This window comes from Mirounga angustirostris, unplaced genomic scaffold (assembly GCF_029215605.1).
Source record: "Mirounga angustirostris isolate CCGP_5_RB_7025 unplaced genomic scaffold, mMirAng1.0.hap1 SCAF_16, whole genome shotgun sequence".
Taxonomy (NCBI): domain Eukaryota; kingdom Metazoa; phylum Chordata; class Mammalia; order Carnivora; family Phocidae; genus Mirounga; species Mirounga angustirostris.
The window spans coordinates 41,477,063-41,496,482 of NW_026991724.1; the positions used below are offsets into that span (position 1 = coordinate 41,477,063).

General features: G+C 44.6%; 1 protein-coding gene across 3 annotated transcripts in view; it reads left to right on the top strand.

The window, feature by feature from the left end:
• GPATCH1 (G-patch domain containing 1) overlaps positions 1-19,420 on the top strand; it is a 45,848-nt gene that overhangs the window by 10,804 nt on the left and 15,624 nt on the right. For all 3 annotated transcript variants that reach the window (XM_054511346.2, XM_045891218.3, XM_064581610.1), the window contains exons 4-15: positions 609-769; positions 1,419-1,516; positions 3,567-3,625; positions 4,006-4,248; positions 5,268-5,415; positions 10,027-10,106; positions 12,777-12,981; positions 15,087-15,383; positions 16,559-16,737; positions 17,004-17,131; positions 18,147-18,283; positions 18,835-19,001. In XM_054511346.2, coding sequence (XP_054367321.1) covers positions 609-769; positions 1,419-1,516; positions 3,567-3,625; positions 4,006-4,248; positions 5,268-5,415; positions 10,027-10,106; positions 12,777-12,981; positions 15,087-15,383; positions 16,559-16,737; positions 17,004-17,131; positions 18,147-18,283; positions 18,835-19,001 — 1,902 coding nt within the window. The remainder of the gene's footprint in view (positions 1-608; positions 770-1,418; positions 1,517-3,566; positions 3,626-4,005; positions 4,249-5,267; positions 5,416-10,026; positions 10,107-12,776; positions 12,982-15,086; positions 15,384-16,558; positions 16,738-17,003; positions 17,132-18,146; positions 18,284-18,834; positions 19,002-19,420) is intronic.

Consider the following 19,420-nt stretch of genomic DNA (forward strand, 5'->3'; position numbering starts at 1 on the left):
CTTTGAGGACCCAGGGAGAGGCACAGGCTGTTGGAAAGGCAGCCAACAGGAAATGCAAAAACACTTAAAGTATCGCGTAGACGCTTAGGAATGCTTGCTGGCTGTGACTCTAAGATTTGCCCCCTGCACTCTGACGTTTGAAATATTGTCCAAGAGGAACACACTTACTGTAAAAGTAATTAGTGTATTTTAATTACTTCCTGTCTTTTTAGCTTGGCTGTGCCTCATGTGGCCTTGCTGAGTGGCCATCGTCATGCCCTGTCCTCCGCCACCAGCCTTAGCTTATGGGCAGGGGCCAAAGTCAGATGTAAAGTCAGCTGCTGCATTGATCCCTAACTCAGTTGGGTAGTTTTTGTTTGTGTGTTTGTTTTTTAAAGTTTGTATTTATTCATTTAAGTAATCTCTACCCTCAACACAGGGCTCGAACTCACGACCCTGAGATCAAGAGTCACATGCTTTTCTGACTGAGCCAGCCAGGCGCCCCATCAGTTGTGTAGTTTTAACTGTTTTTTTTTTTTTTTTTTTTTTAAGAAATAAAGCTATCTGATGTAATACAGTTAATCACTTACCAAATGATGTAAGTAATTCTGTTTGAATGTTTTTTTAAGGATCTTAGTGAATTTGGGATAGCACCTAAAGCGATTGTTACCACGGATGATTTTGCTTCCAAAACCAAAGATAGAATACGAGAAAAGGCCAGGCAGTTAGCAGCTGCTACTGCCCCCATTCCTGGAGCTACTCTGCTTGATGACCTCATAACACCAGCAAAGTAAGAATTTAATTCTAACTTTTCCGATCTTGGCATCACTGCTTTGCATATGTATAATGATCTTAATTACAAGTAGTTTGGTTACAAGTAGGAGAAGCCTAGCTTGAGTGAAAAAGGGGGTTTTGCCAAAAGGATCTTGCACTTTTATTGCATGGCGTGTTCTAGAGCTCCAGTGACTAGCTGTGCTGCTGGGGCTCCTGGAGGCTGGTGAGCTGTTAGGAACGAGGGTGCCTTCCCTCCCACCCTTTCCCTCAAGCCTTAAGGGCTCTCTCCTGTCTGCCTCATTCTACCCTCTCTTTCTGCATATCTCCTTGTTCTGCTCCTGGGCGTGTAGCCTGATGTGGCCGCCTCAGACTCATGGTTTCCCAAACCACAGACTTGACAAGGACCATATAGAGTCCCTAGGTGTCCATTCCAAAGGCCCAGCAGAGAGGGCTTCGGATCGACTTCCTCAGGCTGGGTGTGCACCCAAATCCAGTCAGCTGTCCACGGCAGGGCCATGCACTGCTGATGCGGAGGGGGGTGGGCTGTACTTAAGGGCTCAGGCACGACAAGGGCGTGAGCTGGACAGGGACTCAAAGGCTGCTTATTTCCTACTGTCCTCTAGTATTATAAAAGGAAGTTCACATTCAGTGCCTTGATATCCTAGATTATCTATTGGTTTTGAATTGCTGAGAAAAATGGGTTGGAAGGAAGGACAAGGAATCGGCCCTCGAGTAAAGAGAAAACCACGCCGACAGAAACCTGGTATGTATACTGATTGTCACCCACTCTGTAGCATACTTTTTTTTTTTTTTTTTGAGAGAGTGAGCATGAGCGGTGGGGGTGGGGTGGGGAGCAGAGGGAGAAGGAGAAGCAGACTCCCTGCTGAGCAGGGAACCTGACACAGGGCTCAATCTGAGAACCCTGGAATCATGACCTGGGCCAAAGTCAGACACTTAACTGACTGAGCCACCCCGGCGCCCCTGTAGCATACTTTCTAATGGCTACATGTTTCTTTTTATTTATTTATTTATTTATTTATTCATTCATTCATTCATTCATTCATTCATTCATTTATTTGAGAGAGAGAGAATGAGAGAGAGCAAGCACATGAGAGGGGGGAGGGTCAGAGGGAGAAGCAGACTCCCTGCCGAGCAGGGAGCCCGACGCGGAACTCGATCCCGGGACTCCAGGATCATGACCTGAGCCGAAGGCAGTCGCTTAACCAACTGAGCCACCCAGGCGCCCCATGGCTACATGTTTCTAGAAATAAAATTGCTGGGTCAGGTGGTGTGCATGTACAGCTGACTTGAACAGGGGGGTTAGAGGCGCTAATCCTGGGGTAGTCAAAAATCCACATATAATATTTATTTGTTTGTTCATTTGTTTGTTTTCAAGTATAATTAACATACAGTGTTATATTTCCACATGTTTCTTTTGACTCCCCCAAAGCTTAACTGCTAATAGCCTACTGTTGACCAGGATAAGCAGTCTATTAGCATGTATTTTATATGTTATATGTGTTCTATACTCTATTCTTAGAATAAAGTAAGCTATAAAAAAAATTTATTAAGGAAACCAGAAGGAAGAGAAAATATATTTACATTAACTATACTTAAAAAGTCTGTGTATAAGTGGGCCCATACAGTTCAAACCTGTGTTGTTCAAAGGTCAACTGTATTTTTAAAACAATTTAATTTTGAGTATGGTTGACACACAGTGTTCCATTAGTTTCAGGTGTATGTCCTAGTGATTTGACAAGCCTATACATTATGCTGTGCTCACCACCAGTGTAGCTCCCATCTGTCACCATACAACACTATTATAATACCACTGACTCTGTTCCTTGTGCTGGGCCTCTTATTCCCATGACTTATTCATTCCATAACTGGAGGCCTATATTGCCCACTTGCCTTCACCCATTTTGCCTCCTTCCCTCTAACAATCATCAATTTGTTCTCCGTATTTATAAATCTGATTCTGCTATTTGTTTGTTCATTTATTTTTTTAGATTCCACATATGAATGATATCATATGGTATTTATCTTTCTCAGTCTGACTTAGCTCACTTAGCATAATACCCTCCAGGTCTGTCCATGTCACAAATGGCATGATCTTATCCTTTTTAATGGCTGTGTGATATCCCATTGCATATTTAGATGTACCCCATCTTTCTTATCCATTCGTTTATTGATGGATGCTTAGGCTGCTTCCATATCTTGGCTGTTGTAAATAATGCTGCAGTAAACATAGGGGTTCATGTATCTTTTTAAATCAGTGTTTTTGTTTTCTTTGGATAAATACCCAGTAGTGGAATTTTTGGATCATATGGTGTTTCTATTTTTAAGTTTTTGAGGCACCTCCATACTGTTTTCCATAGTGGCTCTATCAATTTACATTCCCAAAAGGTCAACCATATTTTAAGGCTTTTTATGTGTCATGCATAACAGCCTTCTGGAAGAATTGTACTAGTTTATATTCCTGCTAGCACTACATGAAACTGTTTCCTACTCTTGTCAAAACTGTGTCACAGCTTAACAGGGTTATTTTCTGTTTTATTTCTTGCCCTTGGTCTCCCTAGCCAGACGACAAACTCGTGGTGCTGGGGCAATAGCAGTTAGTCATTGAGCACATTATTGCCAGAGTGTGGGTGGGGCAGGGACTGATGGAAAACAATTCTTGAGTGATCAGTCTCTGACCCTAAAGCCAGAGCACCTTTCATAAGGGCTGTCATGAATCTCTAAAGAGTGTCAGCAATTCCGGTTTCTATATTTTCAGTAGCTCTTGACCAATGTATCTGAAATCTCTTTTATAGATCCTGGAGTAAAAATCTATGGCTGTGCATTACCCCCTGGAGGCTCTGAAGGATCTGAGGTATTGTATGGGATAACTGACCTTGAATTTGGTATGGAAACATCTGTTTCTTTATGAATGTGAAATTTTAGGGTCAGAAACGATTTTAGAAATCCGTCGGATCCCGTTACAGTGAAATGCTCCCACCCTAAAACTACCTTCACATCAGAGAATGTAATTAGCAACATGCCAGCACCATAGATATCCAAGTCTGTTCAGATTCTTAAAATGGCACTGTTTTGTGTTAATATCAAGAACTTGATTTAGTGATTTGTGATAGAGGAAAGGAAAGTTTGGTCAATGTTCTGTTTGGAAATAATCATTTTTGAAAATAGTATTTTATAGGACTTTGCACCAGTCAGTGAGTCACCTTCATTCCACCTTTTCATCATTGTGAGCAGGAGGAAGATGATGACTATGTGCCTGAAAATGTGACCTTTGCCCCCAAAGACGTCACACCTGTGGATTTCACACCTAAAGATAATGTGCATGGACTGGCTTACAAGGGCCTGGATCCCCACCAAGCATTGTTTGGAACTTCGGGAGAACATTTTAATCTTTTCGGGGGGGGACCCCAGGGGACCAGCAGTCTTCTTGGAGAGGTTGGAGTAAATAAAGGAAGAAAATTGGGAATCTCAGGCCAGGTAAAAGTTTCTGTTTCATGAACATGGAAGCATTGACAAATGAGAATGCTTTCCATATCATGTTATATATATGGTAGGCACTCATTATTCATTGACTAACCTGAAGACTTTGAAGTGGTTATTTCTTCCGTACAGTCTTTTCTGAAGACATGTAAAGCACACCTTCCTGATTTTACTGCTGACATCCTGTGACCTAATGTTCTTGGTGGAGTTTGTGTGTTGCCCGGACTGAGGACTGCTTTCTCACACCCTTGTGGGACTGAGCAGAAAAACCACGCTTACCCCTTTGATTTAGTTAATAGTTGAATTGTAATCTGCCTCTCAAGTTCAAGTCCAAGTTTTACTACCTCTCAGACTGTTTCCTAGCACTGCAAGCCCCAGGTTGGGAACGTGAGTGTACGTTTCACTTGGGAGCCTTGCTTTTTACCTTTGAGGAGATGGAGAGCTTTCCCTGATTGCCTGTGCTCTCAAATTGATTTAGAGGCTCTTTCTTAAATTACATTTAGCAAATTTTGTCATCACCTTTTCTTTCCTATACATGTTCTTTCCCAATTTTTTTAAACAAAAAACGATACTTGTTGGAGGCCGTGTCCCACAACGATTAGGAGTTCTTACCATAGCTGTTTCAGTAGTGGTAGCCTTCAGATCCTGGTCACCAGCCCTGGCTACACTGAACAGTAGATGAATATTCTGCCTTTCTCCTTTTGGAGGCCCTATTCTTCTCCTGCCTTGCTGTTTGGGTGTGTTCTCCACACCTTCCTGTGCTAGGACCCAGACCCGTAGCTGCTCCTGGGCCCAGAGGACAGCTCCAGCACTGGAGGCATGGCATTCACTTCTGGTCATGGTTTCCAAGGCAACTTGAGTCTGTGTGTCAATCTGGTCTCCCACTTCCCTTGCCTCTTGGTGATCTTGCGATGCTAATGTGGACTATTCGGTCACATCCTTAAAGTAGCTTTATCCTTCAATGGAGACACACCCTAAAACTTGTAATTGCTCAGTTCAAAACCTTGTTTTTGAAGGCTTTTGGTGTTGGTGCCCTGGAAGAGGAAGATGATGACATCTATGCCACGGAAACTTTATCCAAATATGACACCATTTTGAAGGATGAGGAGCCTGGAGATGGACTCTATGGCTGGACAGCCCCCAGGCAATATAAAAGTCAGAAAGGTAATTCCATAGATCCACAACCGATGGTAGGACCACATATCAGGGTATTATAGGAAGAAGGGGTTGCAAAATTGATATCGGAGTGTCAGCCTCTGTGGAGTTGGGGGTTGTGGGTGAAAGATGCAGGGTGAGAAACAAAGTGGGGAGAAGAGAGGCCCAGTGTGGAGAGTAAGGCAGAAGCTAGATGTAGACCGGGGGGAGCCAGAGCCAGCTGTCGAGACGAGGCCAAGGTGGAGAGGAAGAAGAGGTCTGGAATCAGGGAAGGAGCGAGTATGAGGGCAGGTGCTTGTGCTGCAGGGTAGAAGTATCACGGGGTCAGAGGGAAGCCCGAGGACCTGGGCAGCTGGCCAAAGTAGGCCAGCTCAGGCAGCGGGTCGGAGGCTAGGTGTGGGGATCTGCAGCAAAGGGAACACGGCACCCCGCTGGTCTCTTCACTTGAGTCCCTGGCTCTTAGGAGGCTCTTGCTGGGCTAGGAGATGGACACCTCTCAGCGCAACTTGGATTTCAAGTCTTGGATCTCAAGAGAGTCTGTAGGGATTCAGATCCTATGGTTCTAAGTAGAAGGTCTGTGTTTCTTTCCAGAAAAGGTACAGGGAGGAGACAGTGTGGAGCAGGCGTGAGTAGCCTGTGATTTGGAGTGACGTGACTGGATTTGGATTGCCGCGGGACCTTGGGCGAGGCTCATAACCTTTCTGGGTGTCATTTGTAAAGTGATGATCAAATCCACTCTGAGGGTCATTGTGAGGATTAAGTGGCATAACTCCATGTTGGGCACAGTACCTGTCCAAAGACTGAATAAATAGCACCCACTCTTCTTTGGTTATAATAGTAAGAAGCTCCAAGGTGAAGTAAGGAGGTGATTGCTGAGATAAAACATCTACGGAGACATTTCTAGCTGTCCTTAAATCTGATTGAACTCCTGTAAAATACATCTGAAACACACATGTTGAAATAATCTCAGTAATCCAAGCATAACTTCCTTCCAACCCATTTGCATGTCTGGAAGAAAAAAAGGGGCAAAAGAGTTTTTAGAGGTGTTTGCTTAATGGCTGTGAACACACGTTCTGAAGACAGACTGCCTGCGCTCCAGCCCTGGCCCTGCCTGGTTGTCAGCTGTGACCTCGGGCAGGCTGCTTCATCTCCCTGTGCCTCAGCGTCCTTGCCTGGACCGTGGGCATAACCAGGGCCCACCTACAGGGTTGTTCACGGACGGAAAAGGCTTAAGACATGCCGGGCATACGGCAGGCACTCTGTGTCAGTGGCCTCTGTCCTCATCACCGAAAAAGGAATCTAGGGTTTTACACAAGATGCTGGGAGAGTGTGCACCCAAATGTTAGTTGGTGTTACCACTTCCTTTTGGTTGCCTGTATTTTCAAAATTTTCTGCTAAGACTATGTATTTTTATAACTTAAAAGAAAATGTATGGGGCGCCTGGGTGGCTCAGTCCGCTAAGTGTCTGTCTCTTAACTTCGGCTCAGATCATGATCTTAGGGTTGTGGGATGGGTCCACACATCAGGCCCTGTGCTGGGTATGGAGCCTGCTTAAGATTTTCTCTCTCTCCCTCTCCCTGTGTCCTTCCCAGCCCCTCTCTCTAAGAAAAAAAAAAAAAAGAAAAAGGAAAAGAACAAAATATTAGTATGTTACAATATATTAGTATTATAGATTATACTAACATGTTAATCATTACTTATATTGAATATGCTAATATGTTAATATAATACCATATCATAACATATTAAGATGTATTAATTATATAATATGAATATCATTATATATTGGTTATATAGTAATTACTAATCTATAATAGATAAACATATTTAAATCTGCCTCTTGGGCCAAATCTTTGGCTTTTCCTTTATACAACACCTTTGTGCCTGTTGACTGAATTCCACCCTTCTCATCAAGCCTGAGCTGGTGACTTTTGCTGATCTCCCTAGGCTCCTCTCATCCCCTCTCTGCTATGGCCCCCTCTCTTCTCCCACGCCAGGCACAACTTCTATAGTTTTGACCTTAAGGTTTTTCATTGAGTGAATCTAAATTTAGCCAATCTTCATGGTTGATTTTTTTTTTTAATTTTTTTTAAAGATTTTATTTATTTATTTGACAGAGAGAGAGAGAGAGACAGCGAGAGAGGGAACACAAGCAGGGGGAGTGGGAGAGGGAGAAGCAGGCTTCCCGCGGAGCAGGGAGCCCGATGCGGGGCTGGATCCCAGGACCCTGGGATCATGACCTGAGCCGAAGGCAGACGCTTAACGACTGAGCCACCCAGGCGCCCCTTCATGGTTGATTTTTAAACTATTATTTTTTTTCATGATCCATATGGCTATAATAAATATTCTGTGGCTCTGTCTTTATGCACATTTGTTTTTTATTTCTTCAGAATAAATTCACAAAAGTAAAATTGCTGGGCTTTAAATGAATACAAAATTCTAAGAGTATGAAAGGTTTTTAAATTTTTTTTTAACTTAATTTAATTTTAATTCCAGTTGAGTTAACATACAGTATAATATTAATGTACAATATAGTGATTCAACAGTTCCATATATCACCCGCCACTTATCACGACAGGTGCACTCCTTAAGCCCCATCACCTGTTTTTTTTTTTTTTTTTTTTAAGATGTATTTATTTGAGAGAGAGAGCGAACTCGCGGGTGCAAGCAAGTGAGTATGCTCAAGTGGGGGAGGGGAAGAGGGAGAGAATCTTCAAGCATTTTCCCCACTGAGTGCCGAGCCTGACATGAGGCTCAGTCCTACAGCCAATGAGATCATGACCCGAGTTGAAATGAAGAGTTGGAGGCTTAACCAACTGAGCCACCCGGGTGCCCCAGTCCCCATCACCTATTTCACCCATCCTCCCACCCACCTCCCCTCTGGTAACCACTAGTTTGTTCTCTATAGTTAAGAGTCTGTTTCTTAGGGGCGCCTGGGTGGCTCAGTCATTAAGCGTCTGCCTTCGGCTCAGGTCATGATCCCAGGGTCCTGGGATCGAGCCCCACATCGGGCTCCCTGCTTGGCGGGAAGCCTGCTTCTCCCTCTCCCACTTCCCCTGCTTGTGTTCCCTCTCTTGCTGTCTCTCTCTGTGTCAAATAAATACATAAAATCTTCAAAAAAAAAAAAAAAAGAGTCTCTTTCCCTCTTTTTTCCCTTTGCTTATTTCTTTGGTTTCTTAAATTCCACATGTGAGTGAAATCATATGGTATTTGTCTTTGACTGACTTATTTTGCTTAGCATTATGCTCTTCTAGCTGTATCCATGTCATTGCAAATGGCAGGATTTCATTCTTTTTGATGGCTGAGTAATATTCAATTGTGTATATATACCACGTCTTCTTTATCCATTCATCTATCAGTGGACACTTGGGCTGCTTCCATAATTTGGCTCTTATAAATAATGCTGCTATAAACATAGGGGTGCCAAGAGTGTGAAAGTTAATCCCAAATTACCCCACAGAATTTTAGGAACTTCAGAAGCTGATACAAAAGTTCAACATGAGTTGAAGTGCAAAGAATGCTTTTGAGGGGGGAAGGAGAGTTATAGGGCTGGGCTGCATTATAAGTGGCTGCAGACTTCAGTCCCACCTGCACCATGGTTGGCCATGTCTACTTCAGGACCAGATAGCCAGCTTGTGTACGTGCTCATGGTGGTCATGCAGAAGGAGCTTATGGCTACAGAAAATGCATTTTGTGCATATGGATTTTTTTTGAAGATTTTATTTATTTATTTGACACAGAGCACAAGCAGGGGGAGCAGCAGAGGGAGAGGGAGAAGCAGGCTCCCTGCTCAGCAGGGAACCCGATGTGGGGCTTGATCCCAGGACCCCAGGATCATGACCTGAGCCGAAGGCAGACGTTAGTAACTGACTGAGCCACCCAGGCAACGCTGCATATGGATTTTTGACATAACCACTATGCTCAGGAAATCCTTGAGAATCAAAGAGCCCTGTCCATTAGGTTGTTTCCACAACCAATGGCTGATCCCTGGCTCCAAGTCAAGAGGGCATTGGTCATTCTGTTTCCTGAGTGATCTTTAGTGATCTTTATCTCGTTAGAATTTCGTTTGGGGAAAATAAACAAAAGTACCTTTTAATGTGAACTGAGATTAGATTACTGGCTGACCTGGTTATGTTGTCTTCTCTGCTTTATTTGGATTGTTGCTAAGGAAATTGGGGGGTTAGTCTCCCCCTGGTTCTTCACCTGGTTTTAGAAATGACTTTCTCATGGTTATGATTTTATTTTTAACCATACTTGTCCTCTTGATGGTGTTTCTTGAGATCTTTTACTCCACAGAGTCTATTCTTTGGTGCCCCTAGGCTTAGCTTAGGACCTAAGATACTTTTTCTAAAACAGTATTGAGGTACTCGTCTGGGAGATCCATAGCCTCACATCCGGGGCAACCTAATCAGCTGAGAGTGCTGTGGGCCAGGCTGCCAGTCACTGAGTCAACAGAGGTGTGAGGGCTTTACGTACCATTCTTCCCTCCTCTTCACTGCTATCTCTGTGAGATAATCATGTGTGATTTGTAGTATTTATGTTCTTGGAGATAAAAAACTGACGTCTTTTGTCTTATTCTAATCTTTGCTTCTGAAATTAATCAATGACATCATTTTATAGAATCAGAGAAAGATCTTCGATACATTGGCAAAATTTTGGATGGATTTTCCTTGGCTTCTAAATCTTTATCTTCTAAGAAAGTAAGGAAAGCATTTATTTATTTCTTTATTTTACTGGTTTAGTACTTAAAATCTTTGCTGCTATGTAATCTGAATTATTATATTAACACTTGAAAATTAAGTGAATTCTGTTTTCAAAAAGCAACAGTATAATTACTAGTGATTGTCCAGGTAAACATATTTTGCATTAGAAATGTCAGTCGGTAATCACAATGTATCCAAAATACCTAATTGCTTATCTTTTATTGATTTTTAAAAAATTTTATTATGTTATGTTAGTCACCATACAGTACATCATTAGTTTTTGATGTAGCGTTCCATGATTCATTGTTTGCATATTTTAATCGCTAATCTTTTAAATCCAAGCTCCAAGTAAGTGGTTATTTCCATTAAAAAAAGAATTACATTAGAAACTGGGGGTGGGGTGGGGAATGGAATTGATAAGATTCCAAGGGCAGTGTAACTTAAGGAAATGTAGAAAATTTCAAGAAGTCATAAAACGCCCCTGTCCTGCTTCCTTCTGAACGCCATGAAGAGTGTTGGCTGGTGTGGACAGGGTTCCCTGGATTCCTTGCCTGGGCAAACAGAAGGGAGGGAGGCCACGTGCCTGTAGGTCAAGCCCCATGGAGAGCTCCGCATGCATTTCCAGAGAGTCCTGTTTTTGTGAGATCGTTGTACAGCTTAGGCCAAGTGGTACTCTCGCCACCCATCAGAGCCACGTGCTCACAGGCAGGCGTCACTGGGTTACAGGTGCTGGTGGCTCAGGTGGGGCTCCTGGCCATTTGCCTTGTTGGCATCCCATTTTAGATGGTTCCATACTTTAATTTGCTCTTTGTTTCTGTATTCAGCAAATATTTGTTAAGTACCTCTGTGGCTTGGCCTGTGGTCCCTCAGAACAGGGGAAGTCAGGGGCAGTGCAGCCTAAAAAACATTCGGGGTTACAGTAGCTTTGATTTGTTTAGTTGTGATAGTGTGTTGGAACAGTGAGCAGAACATATTCAGAACAGCGTTGGGCACATCATAAGCCGCTGTTATTAACCAGAAATGTCAAGTAACGTCAAAGGAGAATGGGGGTTTTTTTATGTGTCTGAAGGGAGAGCAGAAAAGAGGCTGAGAAGTACTCACTTGTCTCAGGGCTCAAGGACTCCCTCCCTCCAGGGCTTAGTAGGACTAAGTCCTGGCCCCCAAGAGCAGCCCTCCCCCAACAGGGGCGCCAGAAGCACGAATTCACTCTAGCGGGGCCGAGGGCCGTGACCCGGGTGACAGGCATTGGGGTGCTGTTTGCTGGAGTAGTGCTTTGGGCGGAGCGACTCAGAGGAGGGCTGTGTTCCCCTAGCCTTTCACACACAGGCCAGTTTTGTACACGTGTGGCCAAAAACCCAGGCTCTGCATCCAGACGCCAAACAGAACAGTGATTTCGCAGAGGGAGGGAAATGCTTGAGTCCACTGGAGTGTATTAAGAAGAGTCATGGCTGCTCACCCCCCCTTTGCTGCCGTGTCCTCTGGATTTTTGTGTCGTGGCCGTAAAGGAGGGTTTGCCAGCTGACCTGGGAGCCCACGCGTTTAGAGAAGGTGGTCAAGCTGAGATGATAAAGAAATGAGACCTCCTGGCAGTGATGCCAGCTCTCTTCATGGGCTGTCACGGTGCTGGGTGCTTACCGTGGCTGCACGTCTCAGCCACCTGGGGACCCCACCTGGCACCAGCTGTGTGCGGTGGGACGCGGGCATCAGTGTCGTTAAACCCTCAGGGGAGCCCCGTGTGCAGCCAGGCCCCAGAACTACAGCCAGAGAGCATTCAGGGTGGCCCTGGTTGCGGAGCTCAGTCAGGGTTTCAGGTAGCTGAAGACTCTAGAAAATGGCTTATATAAGACTGTCCATAAATACATGTTTGTTAGACTCAGAGCAAGGGAGACCGTTTAGCACAGTAATTTAAAAATTTAATTAATTTATTTGACAGAGAGAGAGACAGCGAGAGAGGGAGCACAAGCAGGGGGAGAGGGAGAAGCAGGCTTCCCGCGGAGAAGGGAGCCCGATGCGGGGCTCGATTCCAGGACCTGGAATCATGACCTGAGCCGAAGGCAGACGCTTAATGACTGAGCCACCCAGGTGCCCCTAGCACAGTAATTTAAAAGTACCTAATACTTTTCTGTTTTGTCATCGTCAGTGCCTGAATTCCTCAAATATATTTCAATTTCAGTCCGGTCAGCGTTTGAATTAAAACTACCTCAGATAAAAAAATAAGTCCCAAAGCTCTAATTTGGAACTGAAACGTAACCAGAAAAAGAATTCTGAATTTAAAAGCAACTTATTTAGAGCTACTACTTTTTTTTCTAAGTCTCGAATCATACTTTTCTAAATGTTCTGATTTTCAGTAGGCCAGTTGCGTGTGTGAGCCGGTACGTTGTGTTAACTGTTGCCATCTTTCTTATCACATAAAATACGCGTATTTGCATCTCTCTGTAGAAGTGGGCAGGGGTAATATTAAAAATGTGTGGTCCCGGTGGCCCTCCAGATCCAGAATGGTTGTTGGCTGGACACCTGGAGGGGCTGTGCCCAGTGCGACCTCCCTGCTGGAGGCTGGCCTGGCGAGGGCAGGGTTAACAACACTCACGGGATACGGTTTTCTTGGTTAAGTCAAACATGGTCATCTCACAGCCTGTCTTTTCTGAGGTTTTTTTTTTTTTTTTTAAGACTTACCCACCACCTGAATTGCCAAGAGACTATCGACCGGTGCATTACTTCAGACCTGTGGTAGCTGCAACCTCAGAGAACTCCCGCTTACTCCAGGTATTGTCCGAGTCAGCTGGAAAGTCAGTGCCTGACCCGGGGACACACAGTAGACACCAACTGAATGCCTCCAAACGGGGGGAGTTGCTGGGAGAAACACCTGTTCAAGGTAGGTGCCATGAAGAAGATTAAGAACGTTACGTTTATAATAATTGGAGTTACCAAAGTCAAAATGGACAGTTGTTTTCTCAATGACACCTTTTAGGTGGTTTAGTACTCCCACACGGGGAGAACAAAATTGTGTATTGTGAATGGCACACATAGCAGTGTATGGATCCCTTTTTTTTTTTTTAAGATTTTTTATTTATTTATTAGAGCACAAGCAGGGGGAGCAGCAGACAGAGGGAGAGGGAGAAGTAGGCTCCGTGCTGAGCAAGGAGTCTGATGTGGGACTCGATCCTGGGATCATGACCTGAGCCGAAGGCAGACGCTTAACCGACTGAGCCACCCCGGTACCCCCATATCCCATACTTTTTTTTTTTTTTTTAAAGATTTTATTTATTTATTTGACCGAGAGAGAGATAGCTAGAGCAGGAACACAAGCATGGGGAGTGGGAGAGGGAGAGGCAGGCTTCCTGCCGAGCAGGGAGCCCGATGTGGGACTCGATCCCAGGACCCCAGGATCATGACCTGAGCCGAAGGCAGACGCTTAACGACTGAGACACCCAGGCCTCATATCCCATACTTTTTAAGACTTGTTGTCTTCTAACATAAGTTTGGGTTGTGCCATTGAAATCACAACCCTGGTCTTAAGCTCAGCAGTTTTCAGACTTGGAATAATTGCCAGGAATGTGGTGCAGACCAGGACACGGTGCCTTCCCTGTCCCTACAGAGCCTGGGAAAGTGTGATTTTTTTTTCTCAGGGGAAAGGGTACTGTAGCTAAAAGGAGCAAGTGCATCTGAAAGCGTGGACAAGTGTGGAGAATCTCTTGTAGGTTGGTGCAGAAAGACCCGCAGTGAGAGGTGACCTTGGACTTGGCAGTTGGGAGCCTGATAGGTATCTCAAATATAATAGACCACAGCAGAAGTTGTGGTTCCCCACTTCCTATTCCAGACTTGCTCTTCCCCCGGTTTTCCCGTTGTCAGTGACCCACTGCTTAGACCAGAATTTAGGAATCCTAATTCCTTCCCCCGCTCCAAGTCCATCAGCGAGTCCTCTCAGTGCTGCCCGCAACACCCTGGGGACCCCATCCTGTGTTTCCACTGCTTCCAGCTGGGAGTAAGCGCCCATCCTCCCTCACCTGGACCATTGTGGGGCCTCTTTATTGGCCTCCTTACTTTCCCGCTGTCCTCTCTGCTGATGAACCAAATCATATCACTGCCCCTCTTAAAACACTCCAGTCCTTCTCACACCGAAGACAAATCCAGACTCACCCCACAGGCTGCGTGATCCAGCCCTGACTCCTTTTCAGGCCATGTCTTATCCCACTCTCCCGTAACCCCCTGCACTGCAGCCTTGTGATCTTGCTTTCTGCCCTCTGACCCCGCCCACCACAACGTGCTGGCTGCTGGGGCCTTGACATTCACTTTCTCCTCTGCCTCTGCTCTTCCCTCACACTTTGGCTCCTTTTACTCAACTCACCACAACTACGATCTCTTTGGAGGGAGCTTCCAGGCTTTCCCTGCCCGCCCCCCCACCACGTGCTAGTGATTCTCCACACCCCACTCCCAGCCCTCGTCTGTCAGTCTCCTTCGGTGGTGTCACCCTGTTTCCTTTACGGTCCTCCTCTCGTAGCCGTCCTCGGGGCTTGACTTTGGGCTTCTCTAAAGCCTGTGCCCCCAGCTAGTGAGAGCAGGGCCTTGTCTGCGGTGTCCTCACGGCCCAGGCCAGTGCCCTGGGGGTGCTGTGACAGGAGTGAACGCTGCAGGGGCAGCTGGCTCTGTACTGGGGCTTGTGCCAGGCAGGACTGTCGGGTGGTGGCCCCTCAGGCTGGGGGTCCCGAGCCAGGGATGTCAGCTCCCTCATTCTAGGACCACTCACTGGCCCGATAAACATCCACATTTTGGCCTGCACTTCTGCCTGCTGTAAAGCACGAGTCTTGTTATTTCATCACTGTCTAGTTCACAGGGCTGTTAAAAATACAGATGGAAAATCTAAGTGTGACATGCTCCAGCGACATACATTTGTGATATTGAATGCATATGCACCACAGAAATGTCAATATAGTTGTCTTAGGATACTTCTCATCTCTTCCTGTTACTGTTTTTATTTAGGTTCGGCTACTTCAGTGTTAGAGTTTCTGTCCCAAAAAGATAAAGAGAGGATCAAAGAAATGAAGCAGGCAACTGACCTGAAAGCAGCTCAACTCAAGGCCAGGAGTCTGGCCCAGAATGCCTCCAGCAGCAGAGCCCAGCCCTCCTCCTCAGACGTCGGGCACTGCTCGTGGCGCGTGGCACTGAGTGGTGGGACGGCCCCCGCGAGAGCCAGCAACTTCAAACCTTTTGCAAAAGATCCAGAAAAGCAAAAACGATATGAAGAGTTTTTAGTAAATATGAAACGGGGTCAGAAAGGTGGGTGCTAGGCCTGGGTCTCCCACCTCTCAGCTGGAGGGAAGCACTCTCGCTCTTCTGGCCCTCGTCCCAGATTTGGATTTGAGGCATCCCACTCTGCCAGTGTTTTGCTTTGTCCGGCTGCAAACAGTGCAAAGATTGTAGTCCCTGGCTCTTGGCCTTAGAAAGTAAGAACAAGTAGCTTGTGTTTCTCCATATCTCAGGTCCCAAAGATAGCTGTTGTAAGTAGAGAGAACACGCCTTGGTGGTGGCTAATGCTAAACCACAGACCGTTTACTATTTGCAAATGCTTGCCTTCTGTAAGTGTTCTATTTCACACCAAGAGAACAAGGTCACCTCCCAGTTTATCTTAAAATCCTAATAAACCAGCCCTAAATCATGGTCTAAAATTTGATTTAAAAAGGTAGTTGGCTTTGAACCATTACAAGGGGAAAAATCACTCTCTAGTCTATGGAGTAAATTTGGGCAGACTGAGGAGGGGGATTGGTGTCATTCACGGTAGTGGTTGTGAGAGTCGACAGCAAATCTGAAGCATTGGTTTTCTTTTTTTTTTTTAAGATTTTATTTATTTATTTGAGAGAGAGAAAGGACAAACGGTGGGGAGGGGCAGAGGGAGAGAGGGAGAGAAGCACACTCCCTGCTGAGCAGGGAGCCCGACTTGGGGCTCCATCCCAGGACCCTGAGATCATAACCTGAGCCAAAGGCAGACACTTAACTGACTGGGCCACCCAGGTGCCCCTGAGGCATCAGTTTTCAAAAGCAGAGGGCGGTCTATTGTGACTTCACTCCCTACTAAGAACCCACCCACTGATGTTTATTTGTTGAGTTTAAAAAAAGTTAGAGAAAGGAGTGTTTTTTTTGCCAAAACTAGGAATATAGTTGGGATGAACTTATCACTATTCAGGAGTGGTAGCAAGTTCCTGGTTTCAAAGATTTAACAAGCAAAATGTTTTTCTCTGTTCTGTGAGGTAGACAGAATTCAATAAAAGAATCATGCTGAGGGGGAGAGCACTATTACCTGACAAGTACTCCCCACCATGCTCTTAGAAACCAGGGTAAGGATTGGCGTCCTTCTGGTAAAATCTATAGGGATACAGTGGGACCCACTTGATATTCTCCTTTAAGCCCTATGTTTTTCCTAAGAGTGAAGCAATTTGTTTTTCCTTGTACTGTAGATGCCCTGGAACGTTGTCTGGACCCCAGCATGACAGAGTGGGAGCGAGGCCGCGAGCGGGATGAGTTTGCTCGGGCAGCTCTACTCTATGTGTCTTCCCATTCAACCTTGTCCTCCAGATTCACACACGCCAAGGAGGAGGACGATTCAGATCAGGTGGAAGTCCCTCGAGACCAAGAGGTCTGTCGCCACCATGTCCCTATCTGATGAATTTTAAAATTAAAACAAATATTTTAGGTCCCTCAATGGAATGATCACCATAGACACAGTATTATAGAATAAGAAATGATTTTATGCTTTTAGCTTCCGATATAGTTTAGCAAAAAATGTTGCAGCATAACAGCTGTTTTGTAATTTTGGACGATTGCTTGAAAACTTTTCAGTGGAAGAGCAGTCAGGTCAATGGTGTGACCACTTGATGAAAGAGAATAAATGTCTTTTCCCAGAACGATGTCAATGACAAGCAGTCAGCTGTGAAGATGAAGATGTTCGGGAAGCTCACCCGAGACACATTTGAGTGGCACCCTGACAAGCTTCTATGTAAGAGGTTTAATGTCCCTGACCCTTATCCAGAGTAAGTGGATAAATCTGCCCTTACGTCAGTACTCACTTTCCCGTATTAAAGCTATCTTTCCCTCTCAGCTACTCATGTAAATTCCCTTTTTTAGATGAATTTACTTGTAAATACTTAGAGTTGCAGGTTTAACTTCCATTGATTTGTTACTAAAAAAATAAGCAAACATCCAGGAAGCAAACTTTATTCCATATCGAAGATACGAAACTCAGATATGTCAAGTTACAAAAACTTAATGCTCGTCTAATTTGCTGCTTTTTTAACAATGCACGTATAGTTTACATTTAAAATGTTACTTATGCTAATTCTTTATAAAAGTTTGATACTTATTTAATTATAAACACTACAAAAAAGCATATATAGTTGAATCAGAGGTTTTGTCAGAAAATTTAGGTATATTTTTAGCAGTGGAACTTTTCCTTAATGGAAATACATTCTCTTTTTCTTTTTCTTTTTTTTTTTTTAAATGAAGATTTTATTTATTTATTTATTTATTTGACAGAGAGAGACACAGCGAGAGAGGGAACACAAGCAGGGGGAGTGGGAGAGGGAGAAGCAGGCTTCCCGCCAAGCAGGGAGCCCGATGCGGGGCTTGATCCCAGGACTCTGGGATCATGACCTGAGCTGAAGGCAGCCGCTTAACTGACTGAGCCATCCAGGCACCCCTCTTTTTCTTTTTAAGTAGGCTCCACGGAGCCTAACATGGGGCTTGAACTCACAGCCCTGAGATCAAGAACTGAACTGAGATCAAGAGTCGGACACCTAACTGACTGAGCCACCCAGGCACCCTAGAAATACGTTTTCAAATTTAAATTCTAGATCTTAACTATGATAGGGAAAACCTCATGGGCTCTAAAGTCAGCCATTCCAAATTCTTAAACTGCTTTGAGAAGCAAAATTACCCTCAGGGACCTCTTAGCAAGTAGAAGAGCTACTGGTGAAAAACACGAGATGTTATCTAATAACACGAATTATTATTAAGATTACACATATATGTTTTCTTTTCAACCCACAGTTCAACTTTGGTTGGCTTACCAAGAGTAAAACGTGACAAATACTCAGTCTTCAACTTTCTGACGCTCCCAGAGACAGCATCCTTGCCTCCAACTCAAGCATCGAGTGAAAAAGTACCACAGCACCAAGGTCCCGACAGTGAGTGGGGCTTCCTTGGGTCCATGTGCTGACCATGGTCTCAACCCCTAACCCATGGGGAAAACAGAATAAAGTCTTTTTTTTTTTTTTAAAGATTTTATTTATTTATTTGAGAGAGAGAATGACATAGAGAGAGAGAGCATGAGAGGGGAGAGGGTCAGAGGGAGAAGCAGGCTCCCTGCTAAGCAGGGAGCCCGATGTGGGACTCGATCCGGGGACTCCAGGATCATGACCTGAGCCGAAGGCAGTGGCTTAACCAACTGAGCCACCCAGGCACCCCCAGAATAAAGTCTTAAGGGTACACACAGTGCAAGCTCTCCCTCCATTAAGAGACTTGTTCATGTGAATACATTAGCTCATGTTGTAAGAGTCCAGATGTCTACTGTTTGGGGTCGGGACTCTGCCTCAGCATCTGCCACATTCCCAACACCTTACATCGTGCCTGGCCCATAGTAGGTTTGCTGATGTTCTGGAATGAATTAAAGAGCCATAGTGGAGAGCTTGCCTTTTGCTTGCTAATTCTGATATTATGTCTGTGTCCTACCTTTCAGAATCAAGAAAGCCATCCAGATGGGATACATCTAAACAAGAAAAGAAAGAAGATTCCATTAGTGAATTTTTAAGTTTGGCTAGATCAAAAGTTGGTCCACCTAAACAAGAGTCCGGTCCATTAGTAATCAAAGAGGAAGAGCATGTGACGGAATCACTCTCAAATAAGGTATCTGGGGCTCCCAGGTTCTCTTTGCAGGCTGACTATGGCATTTGTCCTTCTCTATGATGGTGCTTTGTCATCACTTGATAGGAGGGGTCCACAAACTTTCTGTGAAGGGCCAGATATTAAATATATTAGGCTTTGTGGGCCATATAGTGTCTGTCACAACCACTCAACTCTGCTGTTGAATGTGAAAGAAATCATAGGCAATATGAAAAAAATTGGGTTCATCTATGTTCCAATAAAATTTTATTTACAAAGCAGACAGTGGGTTGGATTTCGCCCATAGGCTATAGTTACTAACACCTGCTCTGTATTACAAGAGTTTCAATCATATGTTTGATCATGAGGAAAGATGATAAACTTCTCTGCCAGGAATGGCTTTTACTTAGCAACAACCATTGAAATAAAATTCAATGTGTTTT